This window comes from Molossus molossus, unplaced genomic scaffold (genome assembly GCF_014108415.1).
Source record: "Molossus molossus isolate mMolMol1 unplaced genomic scaffold, mMolMol1.p scaffold_m16_p_21, whole genome shotgun sequence".
Lineage (NCBI taxonomy): Eukaryota > Metazoa > Chordata > Mammalia > Chiroptera > Molossidae > Molossus > Molossus molossus.
In genome coordinates, this window is record NW_023425357.1 from 10,975,029 (window position 1) to 10,994,471 (window position 19,443).

General features: G+C 51.0%; 2 protein-coding genes across 3 annotated transcripts in view; one reads left to right on the plus strand and one right to left on the minus strand.

Moving 5' to 3' along the window:
* The first annotated feature begins 81 nt into the window (after window positions 1–81).
* MRPS12 (mitochondrial ribosomal protein S12) lies at window positions 82–2,569 on the plus strand. The gene is made up of 3 exons (XM_036275415.1): window positions 82–148; window positions 396–463; window positions 1,649–2,569. Exons 2-3 carry the CDS (start codon window positions 415–417, stop codon window positions 2,017–2,019), a joined length of 420 nt encoding a protein of 139 aa, XP_036131308.1. The 5' UTR covers window positions 82–148; window positions 396–414; the 3' UTR covers window positions 2,020–2,569.
* Window positions 2,570–3,671: 1,102 nt separating this feature from the next.
* Window positions 3,672–19,443, minus strand: part of FBXO17 (F-box protein 17) — a 33,261-nt gene continuing 17,489 nt past the window's right edge. The window contains exons 1-6 of one of the 2 annotated variants that reach the window (XM_036275358.1): window positions 16,953–16,961; window positions 9,936–10,284; window positions 9,299–9,410; window positions 6,539–6,634; window positions 5,531–5,666; window positions 3,672–4,132 (exon numbers count right to left, since the gene is read on the minus strand). In XM_036275358.1, the coding sequence (XP_036131251.1) occupies window positions 3,989–4,132; window positions 5,531–5,666; window positions 6,539–6,634; window positions 9,299–9,410; window positions 9,936–10,284 (837 nt within the window). In that variant the 5' untranslated portion in view covers window positions 16,953–16,961 and the 3' untranslated portion in view covers window positions 3,672–3,988. Of the gene's footprint in view, window positions 4,133–5,530; window positions 5,667–6,538; window positions 6,635–9,298; window positions 9,411–9,935; window positions 10,302–16,952; window positions 16,962–19,443 lie in introns of those variants that run through there. The other variant, XM_036275357.1, reaches the window with a different exon arrangement.

The following is a 19,443-nucleotide window of genomic DNA, read 5'->3' on the forward strand; positions in this document are numbered from 1 at the left end:
GCGGAGATTGACTGCGGTCATTGCCCAATCGCAGTCTTTGCCACGCCCCTTCGGGTGTCCGTGAGAGGCAGAACTTGCCAGTCCCAGCCGGGCTAACCCTCGGAAGTGGCTGGAGGCCGGATTCAGCGTGTCTGCGGGCTGTACTAGGGTCGGTGAGGTCGATGGAATCCTGGGGTCCTGCAAACCTCCTTGGTTCTCCGCTCAGTTTCCTCTTTACTTCACTATGCGGGCGGGGGCGGTTGGGTCCCCAAAAGCCTGCCTAGAGCGAAGCGTCAGAGGAAATTTCCTTAGATTTAACCAGAAGGTCCCGAGAGTGGGAAGGGGAGAATTTGGATCCTAGCCCGACTTCGGCCACTTTCCCTCCTGGTTTCTGAGTCTCTGATCCCCTAACACAGGGAGGCTGCAGGCGGCGTGATGTCCTGGTCCGGCCTCTTCCGTGGCCTCAACGCGTCCCTAAATTATGGTAAGTGAGGGTCTTGAGCTGCAGAGCACACCACGAGGAAGACTTCTAGGAATGTTCCCTCGGAGGGTTCTGCTGTAACTTGAGACAGAGAGACATGGACATGGACAGTAGGGCGAGAACCCGCCCTGCATATAGAGGGGGGTGTGAAGTTTGGGTGTGAAAGGGCATCCATGCTAGTGACCGGAAGGGATGGATCCCAAACCCCGGACTTGGAACGCTTAAGAGGGCATGGTCCAGGGCTGTCTCAGTCACTACTGTGTCTCCATTATTGGGGCCAAGACACAGTAGGTACTCAGTGAATGTTTGTTACAGAGAATCCAGTTATCTTTGAGTCTTCTTGCGTCCTACTTTCTATCCATGAGCAAATCCTGTGGGTTTGTCTTGGAAACATAGTGTTCCCCACCTGCCTTTCCTCTTACCACAGTGCAGCCACATGGGTCTGCTTTCTGTTAACGTGTTTGGGGACCCAGCTGCAGCTGGGTGAACAAGGGGGTGAGTGAGGAGATGTCAGGGAGGTACTAGGGGCAGACCCTGTGGGGCCTGGTGGGAGGACTTTGACTCAGCCTGAGTGAGATGGCCCCTCAGGAGGGCTCTGAGCAGGGGAAGGATGTGATCTGATCCAGGTGTCCTCGGGGTCCCTCTGCCTGCATGTTGGAACAGATAGTAGAAGTGGGAAGACCTGGGAGGAGAACAGGGTGGACAGGACCGGAGTGGGTGCAATGGAGGAGGGAGAAAGGGTCTATAGGAAAGTTCAGCTGACAGGATCTGCTCACAGGCTGTGGAAGCGGGTGTGACTGGAGGAGGAGGAGTGACACCCCCCTGGAACACCCCATAGTGTTGCTATGGGGATGGCATGAGTTAATGTAGGGGTGATGCATAGAACAATATGCGAACGTTGTGAGCCTGTGTGCTTTTGTTTTCCTGTTTAAACAGACCTCAAATGAATACCTTCCTTGCAGAATAAAATGAGTTAATCCATGTAAAATGTTTAAAATAGAACCTGGCACGTGGTGGTTGCTCATTAAATGTTAGTTGTTATCGTTATCCGTGAGTGTCCCGAGATGGAAACAGGCATCTTGTGAAGTGCTTGGAGCAGTGCCTAGAATATCAGAGTTGAGTTGCTAATACTGTTATCTGTTTATTGGGATAATAACCCCCTTCTGCCTTCCTGGGTTGTCTTTCCAGGCCTAGCCCTGGTCCCCCGGCTCTGGCCCACCCGCCCCATGGCCACCCTGAATCAAATGCACCGCCAGGGGCCTCCGAAGCGGCCACCTCCACGTCTGGGCCCTACAGAAGGCCGGCCGCAGCTGAAGGGCGTGGTTCTGCGCACGTTCATCCGTAAACCCAAGAAGCCCAACTCTGCCAACCGCAAGTGCTGCCGAGTCCGGCTCAGCACAGGCCGCGAGGCTGTCTGCTTCATCCCGGGAGAGGGCCACAACCTTCAGGAGCACCACATCGTGCTCGTGGAGGGCGGGCGCACCCAGGATCTGCCCGGCGTCAAGCTCAAGGTTGTGCGTGGCAAGTACGACTGTGGCCATGTGCAGAAGAAGAAGTGACCGCCAGGGCTACGGTGTGCTGGGGTTCACACAGAACAAGAATGTTTGTCTCCGGTTTCCTGTGGTATCCTTGGGAAGCTAGGCCAGCTCTCGAAGCAGCTGGTCCTGGTTCAAATTCTGGCTGCACCTCTTCCATCAGAACCACCAATAGGGCTCCTGGGTGCGAAATAGAAAAGGTGCCTCTCTGCTGACACCCTTGGTGTCCAAGTATAGAGCATTGGTGCGGGAGGTTTCTGCTGGGACAGTACACTGCTGCCACCTGAGGGGGAGGGGCTGCAATAAACATACAGATATGTACACCTGTGGTTTGATATGTACCCCTCGCTGGGTAATCACCCTGCATGGTATCAGCAACTGTCATGCTCTCTGGGCCTCTCTTTCCTCCCCTACTCACAGCATCCCCTTTGCTGGGTTTGGTGAAGATTAGACTCTGCGAGCAAAGCATATACGGATGGCTACTCTGTTTTAAGGTTTGGAGTCCGGTGGTAGCACAGACCCAGTTGCCCTTCCTGCAGGCCCGGTGTCTGGACAAGGAAAGGCTTGTACTCAAGCTTCCTCCTGAAAATGGCAGTAATTGTAATGGTCGTGATGAAGAAGCTTTGAGAAAGGATTGAATGGGGCTGGGGGCTGGGGGCTGCTGCCTACGTGGGAACGTCTCTTCTGTGTTGTTCTCAGAATCGCACACCTTGGTTCAAATCCTGCCTCTACTTCTCAGTTCTATGATTTTGGGTATATTGGTCCCCCCCCCCCCCCGCCCCTGGGCCTGTTTTGTCCCTTGGACAATGGTCCTGAAAGTAGCACTGTCCTCACCTGATCATATGCCTGGCCATGTTAGAGTTTAAGATTAGGAGCTTGTGCTTATATCCTTGGGCTCTGGAGCCCGACTCAGGGGCAAATCTTGCCTCCTCTACTTACTGGCCAGGTGACCTCGGGCAGGTCATTAAACTCTGAGCCTGTTTCCTCCTGGACTAAAGGCATTGGTAATAGTGCCTGCCTGAGAGCTGTTGGGAGAACCGCCGAGACCGGGCAGAGCTGCCTCTGTCTCCTCAGTGCTCAGCCCGCCTCCTGCAGTTCTCAGTTGAGAGGACATCCCGCCGGGCCTTTTAGGATCGGAGTGGGAGGTGGATAAGTGCACTGATTACAGACAAGTCCTCCATCACCTCACATTTAGCACCGATTTTACTGAGCTAGTTTGGTGGCTGTACCCATCTGGGGAAGGAGTGGGAGACACGGGGAGCGGGGACAGGCGAGCTTTCCCTCACGCACGCCTCGCTCGGAGTGTGCGTGCAGGTGGGCTGTGGTGGAGAAAAGGAGCGTGTTGCCTTACAGGAGCCGGGCTGCTCCAGGGGCAGGGGCAGGGGTGTGGGTGGAGGGCACAGCACAGACCTGGTCTGATTCTACAAGAAACAGTGCCAGTCTGGCCCCCGGGGGGTGGGGTGCTGATGGGGCAGTGCTGGAGGAGGTTGCATGGGCCCCGAAGCTGAATCCCAGGGACTCCCCAGAATAGCAGAAAGGGTTCCCTTCAATGCCCCCGTTGGTCCCCTCAAGGGGACCTCTGCTCCCTGCTGGCCATCAGCTTAACTCGGAAACATGCCAACGAGGGTCACTGTCCCCGCTGTCAGCAGTTTTTCTACATCAGCGATCCTGTTTTGGCATTTGTTTTTTCGACTTGGTCAGCTGACATCCACACATGAGAAAACAGTTTGTAGGCAAAGTAAAAGTCTCGGTCATTCCTTGAACCCCCTGACTTGGGAAGCTGTGAGCAGCCGTGTTGGATCCCTGGTTTCCCGAGCAGCACGTGGGCCACCATGCTGAAGCCGCAAGTGGGGTTTGCTGGAGGCTGGCTGGGAGCAAGGACCCCCTGCTGTCCCTGGGCATCCTCTGGCTCCTGGCTACAAAGCTGCCCTTGATTGGCCATGATGTCTGGCAGGTGGCAGTAGGTCCTGAAAGGCCTGATCAGGCTGGTGGGCTAGGACAGGCGGATCCTGACCCTCACGCTGGAGTGGGTCACAAGGGCGCCATAGTGCCCCACCCAGGAACGCGTGTCTCTCCCATATTGCTCAAAAGACACATATCGGATGCCCTTGCCAAAGTTGGTGAAGACGTGGGAGACCTGCGTGGGGAAGGGAAGCGAGATGGTGAGGACCTTTGGATTCTTCCTCGACCAACTGGACAGATACTCCCCCAAATCCAGTAGGTGCCAGGCCCTGCTCTAGGTGCTGGGATACAGCACCTAGAGCTATATCCCAGCAACACAAAGACCCTGCCCCGGTGGAGCTGACCATGCAGTAGGGGACTCATGGGTAAGATGGGGCAAGGGGCAGAGGGAATTGTGCAGCAGGTGGGTTTGTAAAGAGAGTAAGCAAAGGCCCCACTGAGGTGGCCTTTGAGCAGACACCTGAAGGAGGGGAGAGAGCCAGGTGGTTTCTGGAGGAAGAGTTCTAGACAGAGGACCAGTCAGTGCAAAGGCCCTGAGGTAGGAGCCCAGTGAAGGGAGAAGTAGGAAACGGGGTCAAGGAGGCAATCAGCAAATGGTGTGGGGCCTCTGGGCCACAGAAGGACTTGGGCTTCTGGCTTTTTAATCTCTTGCAAATTTTTTTATTGACCTAAAATTCACCTAACATAATATGAACCGTTTTAAACTGTACACTTCAGCGGTTTTTAGTACACTTATGATGTTATGCAACCATCACCACTATCTAATTCTGGAAACTTCCCTCACCCCAGGGGAAAAATCCCTCATATCCATTAGCCATTACTTCCAATTCTTCCCTCCCCCGAGCCCCTGGCAACCACTAATCTGCTTTCTGTCTCTATGGCTTTGTTTACTCTGGACGAATCATACAAATGCAGTCATTCGATATGTGGCCTTCGGTGCCTGGCCACTTTCACAATGTATTGTTTCCAAGGTTCATCGTGTTGTAGCATGGGTCTGCACTCATTTCCTCTAACAGCAGCGTGATGGGACGTTGCCTTTCACTCTGAGATGTAGCTATGGGAGGGTTACAAGCAGGGAGGCTAGTGATCTGACTCACTTTGTAATGGGATCTTTCTGGATGGTGAGTCTGTTGGATGGGGGAGATCTGGAGTGGAAACCACCACCTGAAAGGTTACTTCGATAACAGATGCGATGATTTTGACAGCACACGCTTGGGTGCCATTCTGGGCTTGAATCAGACCCTGCACACGTTAGTGTGACTTTGGGCCAGTCACACGACCTCCCGTGCCTCAGGCTCCTCACCTTTAGAATGGGGATAGAGCAAAGACTTTGGTTCATTACTGCATTCCCCGCACCTAGAGCAGTGCCCAGCACACAGTAGATGCTCAATAAATGTATGTTGAACAACTAGGTTGTTGAGCTAATGACATGAATGAGTAGGGAAAACTCTTGGAATAGGGCCTGGGATGTGATGAGGGCTCCAGGATCGTCGGCGCGAACTAGCAGATACCCAGCCAGAGGCAAGTTGAGGAGGCAGCCCGCGCAGAGTGAGGTTAGGGCGCCTGTACTCACCTGTCGGCAGCCTCTCTCGGTCCACTGAAGGACCGGGTTGGGGGAGGCCGAGAACTTGACCACTTCGTTTTCATACACGTCCAGAAGACGGACCCGGAGCCGGTAGATGCAGCCGCAGTTCTCCCGGGCGCCCCACCTGCCCGGTGGGGGTGAGCCTTGATGACCCCGCCACCCCACCCCCAATCTCTGGATTGGGAGGAGAGAGGTCCAGGGCTGAGCCTCCCTGCACTTTGATCCGGGTTGCACACACCCACACCCATATGTAGAGGTGTCAGGGATTCTAGGGGGAGGAGCCTGGGTACAACAAGGGTGGGGGTGGAGCCTGGGGGTGGAGCCTGGTCACTCCCGGGGTGGATTCTGAAGACTTTGGGTCAGGTGTGCGAGGCCGAGTGGGGCGAGTATGGTGCTCCTGGGAGAAACCACCACCCGGGGTGGAGGAGCCTGAAGAAGGAATCCGGGTGCTCTGGGGAGGAGTCAGAACCCCAGGGAAGAGATTGGATTATCTGTGAAGGAGCAAGAGCTGGAGGGTGTCCGAGAGCTTTATGAAGGAAACTGGGAGATCGTCGTAGGCACGCAGGCTCCCTTCTGAGCCTCAGGGTACAATGCTCCCAACCTTTCTGAGTGCTTGGCAGCCGCAAGCCATTAGGTCAGGGCGGAGTTGCAGGTGATGGAGGTGGAGTGAGTGGGAGGAGATACTTTGTGTCACACCAAGCCAATGCAGTCTGTGGCCCCCTGTCAATCACCCTGGCCCGCTGGGAAGGGGGTGGGGAGGAGGGCAGAGTCCAGGCTCTGGGCTCACCCAGGCTCCGCCCCCCCCCCGCTCTCCCCCCCCCCGCCCCCTCCGCTCCGCAACTAGAAGGACATCACTTCCCCCCTAAGCCTCACTATGAAGGGGGCACGGCAGCACTGGCCAGCCCCTGGCATCGATGGGGGCATGAAACGAGCCCCTTTTGCAGAATGGTTGCCACCACCATTGGTTCTGGGGGCTGGTTGCCATTCTTCACTCACCAGTCGGCCACACAGATCTCAATCTGGGCGCTGTCCAGCAGCTCCTGCCACACCCCCTCCATCACCAAGTCCACCAGCTGCCTCTTGAAGCACCATCTGGGAAGGGGAGATGGTGGGGTGTGGAGCAGACTGTCACAGCCCAGAAACCACCTCCTCCCAGAAGCCTCCTCTCACATCCCTCCACCATTTTCGTTTCTTTTTTTGTTAATCCTCACCTGAGGATATTTTTTCTTTTTCTTTTGGATAGAGTGGGAGTGGGGGAGGGAGAGAGAGAAACATCGATGTAAAAGAGACACATCAATTGGTTGCCTCCCGCTGGACCCCAACAGGGGCTGGGGATCAAACCTGCAACCTAGGTACGTGCCCTTGACTGAGAATCAAACTCTTGACCCTTCGGTCTGCAGGCTGACGCTCTAACTGCTGAGCCACACTGGCCAGGGCCCCTCCACCGTTTCTCACCCTGCCCCGGGCTCCCGGAGGCTGACCCGGAGGCAGGCCTACCCCTAATATTTGTGGAGATCTAGACATGAGTACAGATGGAGGCCCACATTGGGCAGGGGATTGTGGGGTCTCTCAAAGTGTGGGGCCCAAGGTCTGAGGTCGCATTGCCTGTATGGACTGGTCTCCCTTACCCTCCCTTTCCTGTTGGTTCAGCCAATGGGAAGCTCCAGCAGAAGATGGAAATGAGAGAAGAGAGTAAACTCAGATTATTTATCCTCCTGGCTCTCTCCCCAGGGATCACCCGGGGCTGCCGTGCCTGTTAATGAAAGGGCACATCTCCATCGTGCCCTCCTCACAGCCTTCTCTGCTGGGTTTCAGGAACTGCTTGCTGCCTTTACCTGGCAGGCCTAGGGGTGGTAATGACCCTTCCCCCCACTGTTACTAGCCTGGGGCTCATGCACTGTCCCTTGTGGTCTGCCTGCACCTTTGTAAACAGCCCTTCTCTGCCATTCGAATATGCCATAACATAGAAATGGAGTCCTACTGGTGGAAGAACTAAGCTGCCTAGTGGAACAGAACACAGCGCTCAGGGATAGACCTAGGTATGTATGGGAACTCCATCATAGAGGTGACACTGCCATTCCATGGGGAAGGGATGGGTTCTTTAGTAGATGATATTGGGAAAATGGGCTCAATATATGGAGATGCGCAGGGTGGGTGGGTGGGTGGGGCAGATCCTTAGCTAACATCACATTCAAAGGAGAATTAAAGATCTAAATGTGAAAGATAAACTCTAGTTTATTAGAAGAGAGTATAAGCGAATATTGTTAGAATCTAAGGATACGAAAGGATTTAAAAAAAAAAATTTTTCAAAAACAAATTCTAAAGCAGAAAAGGGAGAGATGAATTTGATCATGTGAAAATAACAACACAACACCATGGGCACAGTCAATACAGATGGTAGAGTGGGAGTTTCGCAGTGTCCAGGACGGACAAGGGGCAGACAGCGACATCATACAAGGAATTCTTGTATGTCAAGAATAAGACATCAGCCCTAATAGGAAATACGAACAGGCGATTTACAAAAGAGGGAATCCAAAAAGCTAACAAGCATAGGAAGAGATGCTTAATTATTAGTAAGTCAAAACGTGAAAACTCAAACAGCAGTGAGATATTACTCCACTCCTAATACACTGGCTACTAGAAAGCTGGATAATGCCATGCGAGAGTGGTTGACTATGGGGGCAGGGGATAAGGAAATGGGTGTGGGGTATGAGGATAAAGAGAATCAACCAACCAATCAGACTGTTCTGATGTCTTCATAGCGTTTATCACAATCAGAAGCTCTGGAGCCAGATCACTTGGGCTCAAATCCCAGCTCCACCATTTATTACATGTTGGTTATCCTCTGTGCCTCAGTTTCCCATTATAAAATGGAGATAACGATACTATCTCCGTCACAGGGTTGTTGCCAGGATTGAATTATATGCAAAGCATCTGTCAGGGAGTAAGTACTCTCATTGTTTGTTGTGTTCTTGTTATTTTACTGTTTATGTGTTTAATGTCTCCCCACACCCTACATCTAAAATGCAAATGAAAAAACAGGTTCCTGATCTTTCTGAATTTTCCTTGTATCTTGACATATAAAACGGTGCCTGAGCCCTGGCTGGTGTGGCTCAGTTGGTTGGGCGTCGTGAGCTGCAGCGAAGGGTTGCTGGTTCGATTCCTGGTCAGGGAACATGGCCAGGATTCCAGTTAGATCCCCGGTGAGGGGCCTGCAGGAGGGAGCTGATCGATGTTTCGCTCTAACATTGATGTTCTTCTCTCTCCCTCTCCCTCCCTCTAAAAAGCAATTAAAAATCTTTAAAAACAGCCCTGGCCGGTTTGGCTCAGCGGTTAGAGCGTCCGCCTGCGGTCTGGAGAGACCCGGGTTCGGTTCCCGCTAAGGGCATGTACCTCGGTTGCAGTTTGTCCCCGGCCCTGGTTGGTCGTGTGGGTGGCAGCCACTCGATGTGTCCCTTTCACGTCGATGTTTCCGTCTCTCTCTCTTCCTCTCTCTCCCTCCCATCTGTACAAAAAATGGAAAAATGTCCTCGGGTGAGGATAAAAAAATAAAAATAATAATAAAAATCTTTAAAAACAAACAAACAAAATAGGAACAACAAAACAAACCCCCCCCCAAAGTGCCTGGTACATGGCAGGCCCTCAACAAATGTTTGTTGATTGAGGGGAGGGTGAAGGTAGATGAGGATGAAGACGGTGAGGTGGGGTCCCCCACCCTCCTTGAAGCCCATGCCCCAGGGATCAAGGGCCACTCACTCGAAAGAAGTCACGAAACAGGTCTGGGAAGGAGCCCCCGGCACCAGTGTCAGGTTCTTTTCCACGGCCCAGCCATTCCCGCCGTGTTCCACCTCCCAGCCTCTGAAGCCCTCTGTGGGATGCAACAGGGCAGAAGACAAGGGATTCACCTGCCAGCTCGGCTTCTCCCCGACGCAGCCGGTGCTCCTTCCACCTGGGCCCCTACCGCAGCCTCCCAGCTCCCAGCCTCGGCCCCGCCCACTGGCTTAGGTCCTCCTCCCCACGGCCTTTCAATGAGGCCCCCGTTTCTCTGCAAGCTCCGCTCCCACCAACACCCAGTCGGCTTCTCCCCAGCCCCGGCTCTTTCCTCTTTAGCCACCCCGACGGAGTCTACAGTCCCAGCACTGCGTGCTTCCTGACACAGCCCTGTCCCCTGGTTCCTTCTGCTCCGTCTCGCCATCCATTTCTTCTCCCCAACTGCCCACAGCCCCTGGCTCCGGCCATCCAGTGCGTCTCCTTCGCAGCCCCTCCCTGGTCTCGCCCACTCAGCTTCCCCAGGGCCTCTGGCTCGGAGCCCTGGCCCCGCCCCCTCACTCAGCCTCGCTCGGGTCCCTGCCCACTCATCCCTGGGGCCACTCGGCCCGCCCCCGGTACCCACGCTCTCCGCAGGAGTTGAAGATGAGGTTGCGGCGGAGGGGCGCGCGCAGGCAGTAGCGCGCCAGGGCGCACAGCGGGAACTCCTCCCCGTCCCCGCTGCGGGGCGGGCAGCGCTGGGCTACCGCGTAGAGGGCGCGGCCCTCCGCGCTGCGGTCGCGAGCCAGCTGCAGCAGCCACACGGTGGGCCCGTCCACCACGTCGCGCCACGCGCGGCACACTGGGCGGCAGCGCGTCACTAACGCGCGCGGCGGCACGTGGCTCAGCACCTGCACCAGCAGCTCTGGGGGCAGAGCGTCCAAGGCTATGGGCGGGTCCGCGGGCAGCCGCTGGCGCGAGGGCCGGGTGCCCATCTCCGGAGACTGGATTCCTGCAGGTTGAGAGGGATTGACAGGTGAGGGCAGACTGGCCTCCCGCCACTTCTCCCAGGACGCAAGGTCCCTGCGCTAGATCGTGACCCCACCAGCTTTAATGGACAAGGGGGACTCTCACGGCCGCGAAAACCGGGCACCTTGTTCCTGCCACCTGGCTCCGGAGGGCGATCGAAGGCGAAGGGCTTTCCCTCTTGGGAAAAAGACCGCTGGCCAGACCATGACTCCATCAGGACTGCGAACCACGGCTTCCATCTGTGGCCGCGCGCTTGTATACATACACACTTTGTATACATGACCACAAGCACACTGAAGATAGACTAGAAAAAACACCTAGGATGGAACCATTTCTACCCTATCCCACAACCTGTCCCAGCTCCTCGGGCCTTTGGGATTCATGAACTCTCTGACTCTTCACTGAACATTCTTGTCACCATCTTGCTCTAACCAGAACCCAGCTCTCCTGTGGCCTTTCCCAGTGGGTGAATCTCCTGGCTCCTTGGTGCTGCTTCCAGACAACTCTCTCCATCCTTCCCCAAAGTCTCCAGCTATGCATCTTTTCATCAGAGTAGATGGTACCCACCATGTAAAGCATCGCTGGCCTTTTTCACTATTCCTCACTTCTCCATGGTTTTAATCCCAGGCTCTGCCACCCCCCTGCTCCAGTCATCATTCTTGGGGATTTCCATATCTAGGCAGGTGGTCCTTCCTTCTTCACCCCTGCCCCTCTGTTCCCTGACCTGCCTTCCTCTCAGCCCCTCCCTCCCATGGTTGCTCTGGGACCTTGTCTCAATCACAGCTTCTTCAGAATTTCAGTCTCAGACACCTCTTTCCACCCATCACCTCTTCTCTTTCCAGCTCTCTCCCTCCAGTGTCGCAGATCCCCACAATCCTTCCAAACTACTGCGCTCTCCCACCCTAGGTGCCTACCTCCTTTTCACTCCCCCTCGGTCCTCAAGTCCTCAGTTCGCCCTAATCGGTTACATTCCTAGATTAATCATGAAAAACATTCTTTGCATACATCCTGTCTCCTCTGGCTTCCTCCTACACATGACCCTGGTTAAATTCAGCCCTCCACCTACCTGGTGCCTGTACCCACACAGTTTAAAATGGCGAAAGAACAATACAAGTCCATTGGCTGGTCTCACTTCAGATTTGTGAACTTGGTCTGGCCCATGTGGCTCAATGGATTGAGCGTCATCCCATGGACTGAGAGGTCCCCTGTTCGATTCCCAATCAGGGCACATGCCTGGGTTTTGGGCTCGATCCCCAGTGGAGGGTGAGCAGGAGGCAGCTAATTGGTTTCTCTCTCACATCGAAATTTCTATCTCTCTCTCCCTTCCTTTCTCTCTAGCCCTGGCCGGTTTGGCTCAGCGGTTAGAGCGTCAGCCTGCGGTCCTGAGAGACCCGGGTTCGGTTCCTGCTAAGGGCACGTACCTCGGTTGCAGTTTGTCCCCGGCTCTGGTTGGTTATGCGGGTGGCAGCCCCTCGCGTCCCTTCACATCGATGTTTCTCTCTCTCTCTTTCTCTCTCTCCCTCCCGCTCTATCTGAACAAAAAGTGGAAAAATGTCCTCGGGTGAGGATAAAAAAAAAAAAATTTCTCTCTATCTTTCTCTCTAAAATAAAATAAAATAAAATAAAATAATTTGTGAACTTGACCCTCCAGCCCCTAAAGCTGCTGGGCAATCAGATTAGTTTTCTCTTACCCACTTACTCTTCCTTCCTAAAGATAACTATTTTATGCCTTCTCCCCATCTGCTCTTCCATCACACCTCCTTCCCCTTCTTCATTCTCCCCTTCTTATTTTGCAGAAAAAAATGCTAGTGATGAGAAGTGAACTTCCACAGGCCCCCACCACCCTATCTACCACCTACCTGCCCCGGGCCCACACGCGTCTGCCCCGTGTATGTTCACCCGTCCCTCCCACCCACTCTGGGCCACCGTCTCACAGTTGTCCCCCTTCTACTGCACCCTCAGCTCCCCCTGTGCGCCGGAGCATTCTGTCAGTCCACAGTGTCATCTCTCCCATCTGAAAACAAACCCTCTCGGGACCCCACATCTCCTTCAGCTATGGCCCCATTTCTTTGCTCCTCTTTATAGTAAAACTTCTCAAAAAAGTTGTCTATACTTGCTGTCTCCATATTTTCTGTCCCTGTTTTCTCTCTCTCTCTTTTTTTATCCTCACCCGAGAACATTTTTTCCATTTTTTGTTCAGATAGAGTGGGGAGGGAGGGAGAGAGAGAGAGAGAGAGAGAGAGAGAGAGAGAGAGAGAAACATTGATGTAAAAGGGACACATCAAGTGGTTGCCACCCGCACGACCCAACCAGGGCCGGGGACAAACCGCAACCAAGGTACGTGCCCCTAGCGGGAACCAAACCCGGGTCTCTCTGGACCGCAGGTCAGTGCTCCAACCGGTGAGCCAAACCAGCCAGAGCTGTCCCTGTTCTCTCTTAAACCTCTAATCAGGCTTTGCCCCTCTCCACCACTCTGAAATGTCAAGGTCACCAATGACCCTCTTGGTGCTGTTCAGTCATCACGTTGCTTGACCAGTTGGTAGCACCTGACACAGTGGGGTTACCCCACACACACTTGGCCAGCACGCCCCTCTGGTTCCTAGTCAGCCTTCTTGGCTGTTCGTCCTCCTCTCTAATCTTGCAAAGTCAGGGTTCCGCCCTTGAATCTCCTGTGTTCGCCATCGACACTCCCTCGGGAATTTCATCCATTCTCATCACCTCTCACCTGGACCATCTCTCTCCCTGCTTCTTTCCCCAACTGTCTGTTGCTCACAAGCAGTCAGGTCAGGTGTGAACACCTGCCTCACATCCTGTCCCTCCATCTCGCTCAGGGTAAAGGCAAAGTCTCCCTGGGGCCCACCGGCCCCACAGGATCTGCCTCCTCACCTCCCTGCCCTCATCCGTCCCTCACTCACCGCCCAGCCACGTCAGCCTCCACACCTCAGGGCCTTTGCATGGGCTGTTCCTCCACCTGGATCCACAGAATGTTTTTGCTCATCTCTGTACTTATTTCAAGTTTTGCTCCAATGTCAACTCCATGAGACCTTATTTATGATCTCAGAGCCTCATGAACATCACCTACTCTCCCTCCCCTTTTCCTTACTTTATACTTCTGTCAAGCTCCTGTCACCTTCTAACACACCTCACACAGAAGTATGTATAATTCACTTCATTACCTTCTTCCTTGTCTGTCTCCCTCTGTGGACACTGTAATCACCATGAAGGCAGAAGTGTTGTTTCTTTTGTATACTGCATACCACAGTGTCCACGCTGGTGCCCGACACAGAATACACGTTCAATAAAGAGATAGTAAGTGAACAAATGAATGAATCATCACATTAGTAACCCACTACACAGATGAGAAAACTGAGGCACAGTGAGGCGAAACACCTTTATTCAACAAGAGCTCAGTGATTAGCTGAAGACCTAGTCAGAAATTCATTTCACTTCCCCATCAGTGGCAGAACAGCCTTGTAATAATAGACTAGTGCCTGGCCCTGGTTGAGTAGCTCAGTGGGTTACAGCGTTGTTCTGATTCGCCAAGGTTACGGGTTCAACCCCTGATCAGGGCAAGAAACAACCAATGAATGCATAAACAAATGGAAAAACAAATCGATGTTTCTCTCTCTCTAAAATAAATTAAAGAAAAAAAGTCTTGTGCCTGGGTTCGAATCCCAGCTATGCTTCCTGCTAGTTACATGACCAAGGGTACTTCACTTAACCTCCAGGTGCCTCAGTTTTCCCTTCTGAAAATGGGGATGCTAACGGTACCTACTTCATAGGGTTGTTGTGATAGCGCAATGAGGTAATATTTGTGAAATGCTTAAGTAAAACCATTGATGTCTCGTAAATCAGAGTGATATTAATTTAGTATTAATACCAAATTATGTGAGTTACTATTATTATCACACATCATAAAAAGATGATGAGCAACCGTTTAGTGATGATATTTTTGTCTGGTGACATTTATTGGGCCCTTATGAAGCCACTGTGACATTTACGCTGGATCATTTCACTGAGTCCCATCATCTTGTTTTAATGGCCAAAATGATCCTTGGAGGTTGCCCTGGGTTAAGAGGCTGCAATGATCCAAATGCTTGTTCTTTTACCCAATGCCAGTAATTGCTGGATTCCTGTCAGCTGTTAGGATTTTAAAATGAATTGAGTAAGGTCTTGTTAAGAAATCAGCCTGTCTCAGGCGAGGGGTCTGTGGACCTGGCAAGAAGCCTGGCCTCTTCACCCCCACCAGAGTGTCCGGGGTGGAGACAGGCTTGAGAAACGAGGGCGTGCCTTCCTCCAGGTGGTTATTAGCGGTATTACCACGGAGCTGCAATTTACAAGCAAGTCCACCCGCTCGCCTGGCCTGGATGTGAAATTCACCAGGGTGGGTGTTTCCCCAGGAATGCGCATTGCTGACCAATGCCCGATTCCAGAGCTGGGGTGGCCCCTCTCAGGAGGGCAGCCACACTTCACCGGGGAGCAAAGACTTCAAAAGATGTACCTTATGAGCCCTGGGTAGACAAAACGCTTGTTTGGAGTGTTCTGCTCAGAGCCATGAGGTGCCTTGTAGCCACCATGTTCACACTGTGGACAACCACCTGCTGGGTCATACATACAGGACACCTGAGGCACAGCACTGCCAGCTGCCTGTCATTTGGCGGCGGGGTGGGGGTGGGGGGGAGTTATTGGTTGTCACAGTGACTGGGGAATGCTACTGGTATTCAGTTCATTCAGTTCCCAGAGACCCATGACTCTATGGCAGACCAGTTCTTCCCAAACTATGATACATGCGATCTAACATGCTCTTCCTGGACTTGAGCATTCTCCAATAAGAAGTGGCGTCCAGCCCGGCTGGTGTGGCTCACTGGTTGAGCATCGACCTATGCAACAAGAGGTTGCCGGTTCGATTCCCGGTCAGGGCACATGCCCAAGTTGTGGGCCAGATCCCCAGTGTGGGGCATGCAGGAGGCAGCCAATCGATGTTCTCTCTCATGGATGTTTCTATATCTCTCTTTCCCTTCCTCTCTCTCTGAAAATCAATAAAGAAAAAATAAAAAAAATAAAAAAGTGGTGTCCACACCCCTCCCCTTGACACGAGCAGGCCCGTGTGACCGCAGACATGACATTGCTAAGGGACTTCCGAGACCATGCTATAACAGATACTGCCTCCACCGGACTCTCAGGAGCCAATGGCTTGCTGCTAAATGGTTAACAACGGGCTCTCCAGTGGGGGAAAGGAGTCTAGGTTTGTAAGTTGCTGATGTCTGCGGTATAAACACACTGACCACAGCTGACTGAAGCCACCAACGTGAAGTCCCTCAACGGTGGGGACGGGAAGTGTTGCACCACAGCCCGGGGCACCACTGAAGTGTGTTTGCCCTGAAGTCACCCTACTGGAAAGACCACACGAAGAGAGACGGAAGTGTCTGGAGAGCCCCACTCGTTTGACTTCCCATCCCAGGTGCTAGATAAAGAACTAAGTTTTCAGATGACCCAGCTCCAACCACTGTTTGATGGCAACTCCCCCTGAGAACTGCTTAGCTGAGCCAGGTCAATCCCCCAACACAAAAATAATAAAATAAAGGTTATTGTTTAAGTCACTGTGTTTTGAGTGGTCTGCTATGCAGTCCTAGCTAAATGGAACAGGTACCCCCACAAAAAACTGCCAGGAGCCCCCAGTAAGAAACAGAGTACGCCCCAACTGTAGACACACACCAAACTGGGTTCAAATCCTGACTCTACCCACTTCCCATCTGTGTGATTTGGGGCAAAAAAAAAAAAAAAAGATCTCCTTTGAGCCTAGTAAATGTAATTCAGGAATAGCATGTTTTTTGTTTGATTGTTTTGTTTTCAAACGATGCTGTTTCAAAGTACTGATTATTGTTTGCTTGTTTTTTATAACCAGAAATCTTTTTTATTGTTTTTACATGTTGCTTGTTCCATGGGGCCAAGTCTGTCTTTTTCCTCCACTTAGAAATTGTGTTAAAGTTGCCCTGGCCGGTTTGGCTCAGCGGTTAGAGCGTCAGCCTGCGGACCAGAGAGTCTCGGGTTTGGTTCCCGCTAAGGGCATGTACCTCGGTTGCAGTTTGTCCCCGGTCCCGGTTGGAGTCGTGTGGGTGGCGACCACTCCAAGTGTCTCTCTCACATCGATGTTTCTTTCTCTCTCTTCCTCCCCCCCTCACTTCTGCTCTGTCTGAAGATAAATGCAAAAAAATTTCATCAGGTGAGGATTAAAAAAAAAAATTGTGGTAAAGTTGACATAACATAAAATTGACCAACTTGACCATCTTTAAGGGTACAGTTCAGTGGTATTAATACATTTATAGCCTGGCCAGTGTGGCTCAGTGGTTGAGCGTCGACCCATGCACCAAGAGGTCACCGATTTGATTCCCGGTCAGGACACATGCCCAGGTTGTGGGCCTGATCCCCAGTGAGGGCATGCAGGAGGCAGCCAATTGATGTTTTCTTTCATCGATGTTTCTTTCTCTCTCTCCCTCTCCCTTCCTCTCTCTCTAAAAAGCAATAAAGAAAAAAATTTTTTTAAAATGTTAACTACATTTATAATGCCATCCATCCATCTCCAGAACTCTTCATCTTTTGAAACAATAATTCCCCATTACCCTTTCCCTCCTGCCTCCAGTAACCATATCTCTGGTTTGGCTAAGTCATCCATATAAGACAAATCATACAGTAGTTGTCCTTTTGTAATTGGCCTATTTCATTAGCATAATGTCCTCAAGGTCCATCCATGTTGTAGCACTTGTCAGAATTCCCTTCCTTTTTAAGGCTGAATAATATTCCATTGTATGTGTATCCGATTTTGCTTATCCATTTATCTGCTGATAGACAAGGGCTCCTTTCATGTTTTAGCTATTCTGACCACTGATTTTTTTTTAGTGTAATACTTTTATATGATTTTACTTAAACATCTGGATTCTTTTGCATGTTGAGATTGTGGTCAATGATTCAGTGACTCACTTCATGATGAATATATGTGCTGAACACCAACAAGAACTTCCCTGCTAACAGAACTGCAGGTAGCATTCACATTTCCCACTGGCGAGGTACACAGGTATATATATATATATACAGAGAGAGAGAGAGAGAGAGAGAGAGAGAGAGAGAGAGAGAAATGGCTATGTGTGCACATTCATTTATAAAAAATCATCAGACTGTACATTTGTGCACTTTCTATCAAAGGTTTGCTAAGAATGATAACAATAAAATGAGACTACAGTCCATGGAAAGGAACAAAAGATGTCCAAAAAAATCTCTCCCCAAAGTTGTCAAACAAAAGATAGGACTATTTTAAAATGAAGAAACCCCTGTAAACTATTTAGAGTTCCGTTCTCTCTCTTCTCTGCAGTCCTCAAATTGTGTAGGGACAGAGACCTTTTTGCGGTGACTGGAACATCATGCACAAAAATACAGCCATGACTCAGTGGACACCACTGACATGGTTTGTTTGCTGGTGGTGATACAATAACCATTTTTATTTTAGTGGGTATGGGGATTGACTGCGCTCAGCTAAGCAGTTCCTAGGGGCCTCATGCAGCTGCCCTCAGGCAGAACCTGGGGCTGTGCTATCTGAAGGCGTATTGGGTCCCATGTCTAACTCCTGGGATAGGGAGACTCAGACAGCTGGGGCTCCTCAGCCATATTTCCATCTCCACGTGGTCTCTCCAGCTGCACCATGCTTTTCCCAGCAAATATATACTTTTGATGAAGATCAAATAACACAATTTTATTTATTTATTTTTTAGGTTGCCTTGTCGAAACAAGGCTGCCGAAAATTTGGTTGCCTCCCACAAAAGAAATGGGAGAGAAAGAACTTTTTTTTTTTTTTTAATAATTATTTTTCAAGGTGCATCCATGTTGTAGCATGTATTAGTATGTCATTTCTTTTTTTTTTTTTTTTATCCTCACCCGAGGACATTTTTTGCATTTATCTTCAGACAGAGCAGGAGGGAGAAAGAGAAACATCGGCTGGTTGCCACCCACACGACCCCAACCGGGCCGGGGACAAACTGCAACCGAGGTATGTGCCCTTAGTGGGAACAGAACCTGGGACTCTCTGGTCCTCGGGCCAACACTTCAACTGCTGAGCCAAACTGGCCAAGGCCAATTTTATTTTCAAGGCTTATGATTCATTAAACTTTCGTTTTGTAGTGTTGTTTTTACTTGACTAATTTTATTAGATACTTTTAAAATTCATTTTAAAATTTTTATTTCAATTAATATAAAAATTTTTATTAATGTGATCAGCTGTTATATTAGAATAACTTATACATAACTCAGATATTTATCAATGTGTTTCTACTGGATGGGGTATTTATACATTTTAGTACTTGAAATGTCATTCACTAACTTTTTATTTTGTTTTAGGAATTTGGAAGACTGAACAAACTGTTACTATGAATAGTAATATGTCAGTATTAGGCTAAAAAGTACTCATGGGCATTATCATTGTCTCCCTTTCTTAGGAGTGTTTGTTCACTGTATAATAATTTCAACTTTCTCTGTGCTTCACAATGTTCGTAATAAAATCAGGGGGTAAAAATGTCCAACTGGAAAGATTCAACATCCATAAAGCTTATTAGGACCCTTTGCAGAGAGCATGCAGCACCTGAGGGTTTCCAGGACCTGGGCCACTGCCCCCAGCAGGATGGGTGGTGGTCAGGAGCTCCCACTATGGAAGCAGATGATCTGGGTTCAAGTCCTGGTTCTGCCTCTCAGGTATGTTGGTGACCTCTGAATCTTGTCTGTATAGTCCAGGGATAACTATTGCTCTAACCCAAAGGATTGATGGGAGCCGTGAAGGACAAATATCCCTAAGCCTGCCTGGAACTCAAGGAATAAGACTTGATGGTAATGAAATGATGAATAGGTTTTAGCTCTTAGTTTGAGGGTTTGATCATCTAAAAGAATTAGGAACCACGCGGCTGGTGTGGCTTAGTGGTCGCACCAAGAGGTCGCCAGTTTAATTCCCGGTCAGGGCACATGCCCAGGTTGTGGGCCCGATTCCCAGTGGGGAGCATACAGGAGGCAGCCAATCGATTTTCTCTCTCATTGATGTTTCTATCTCCCTCTCCCTTCCTCTCTCTCTCAAATCAATAAAGAAAAAA

Bases quoted from the DNA above. Each gene is read 5' to 3' on its own strand.
- MRPS12 (XM_036275415.1), top strand. From the start codon at position 415: ATGTCCTGGTCCGGCCTCTTCCGTGGCCTCAACGCGTCCCTAAATTAT. The intron at 464-1,648 runs GTAAGTGAGGGT...TTGTCTTTCCAG, and splicing joins CAACGCGTCCCTAAATTATG to GCCTAGCCCTGGTCCCCCGG.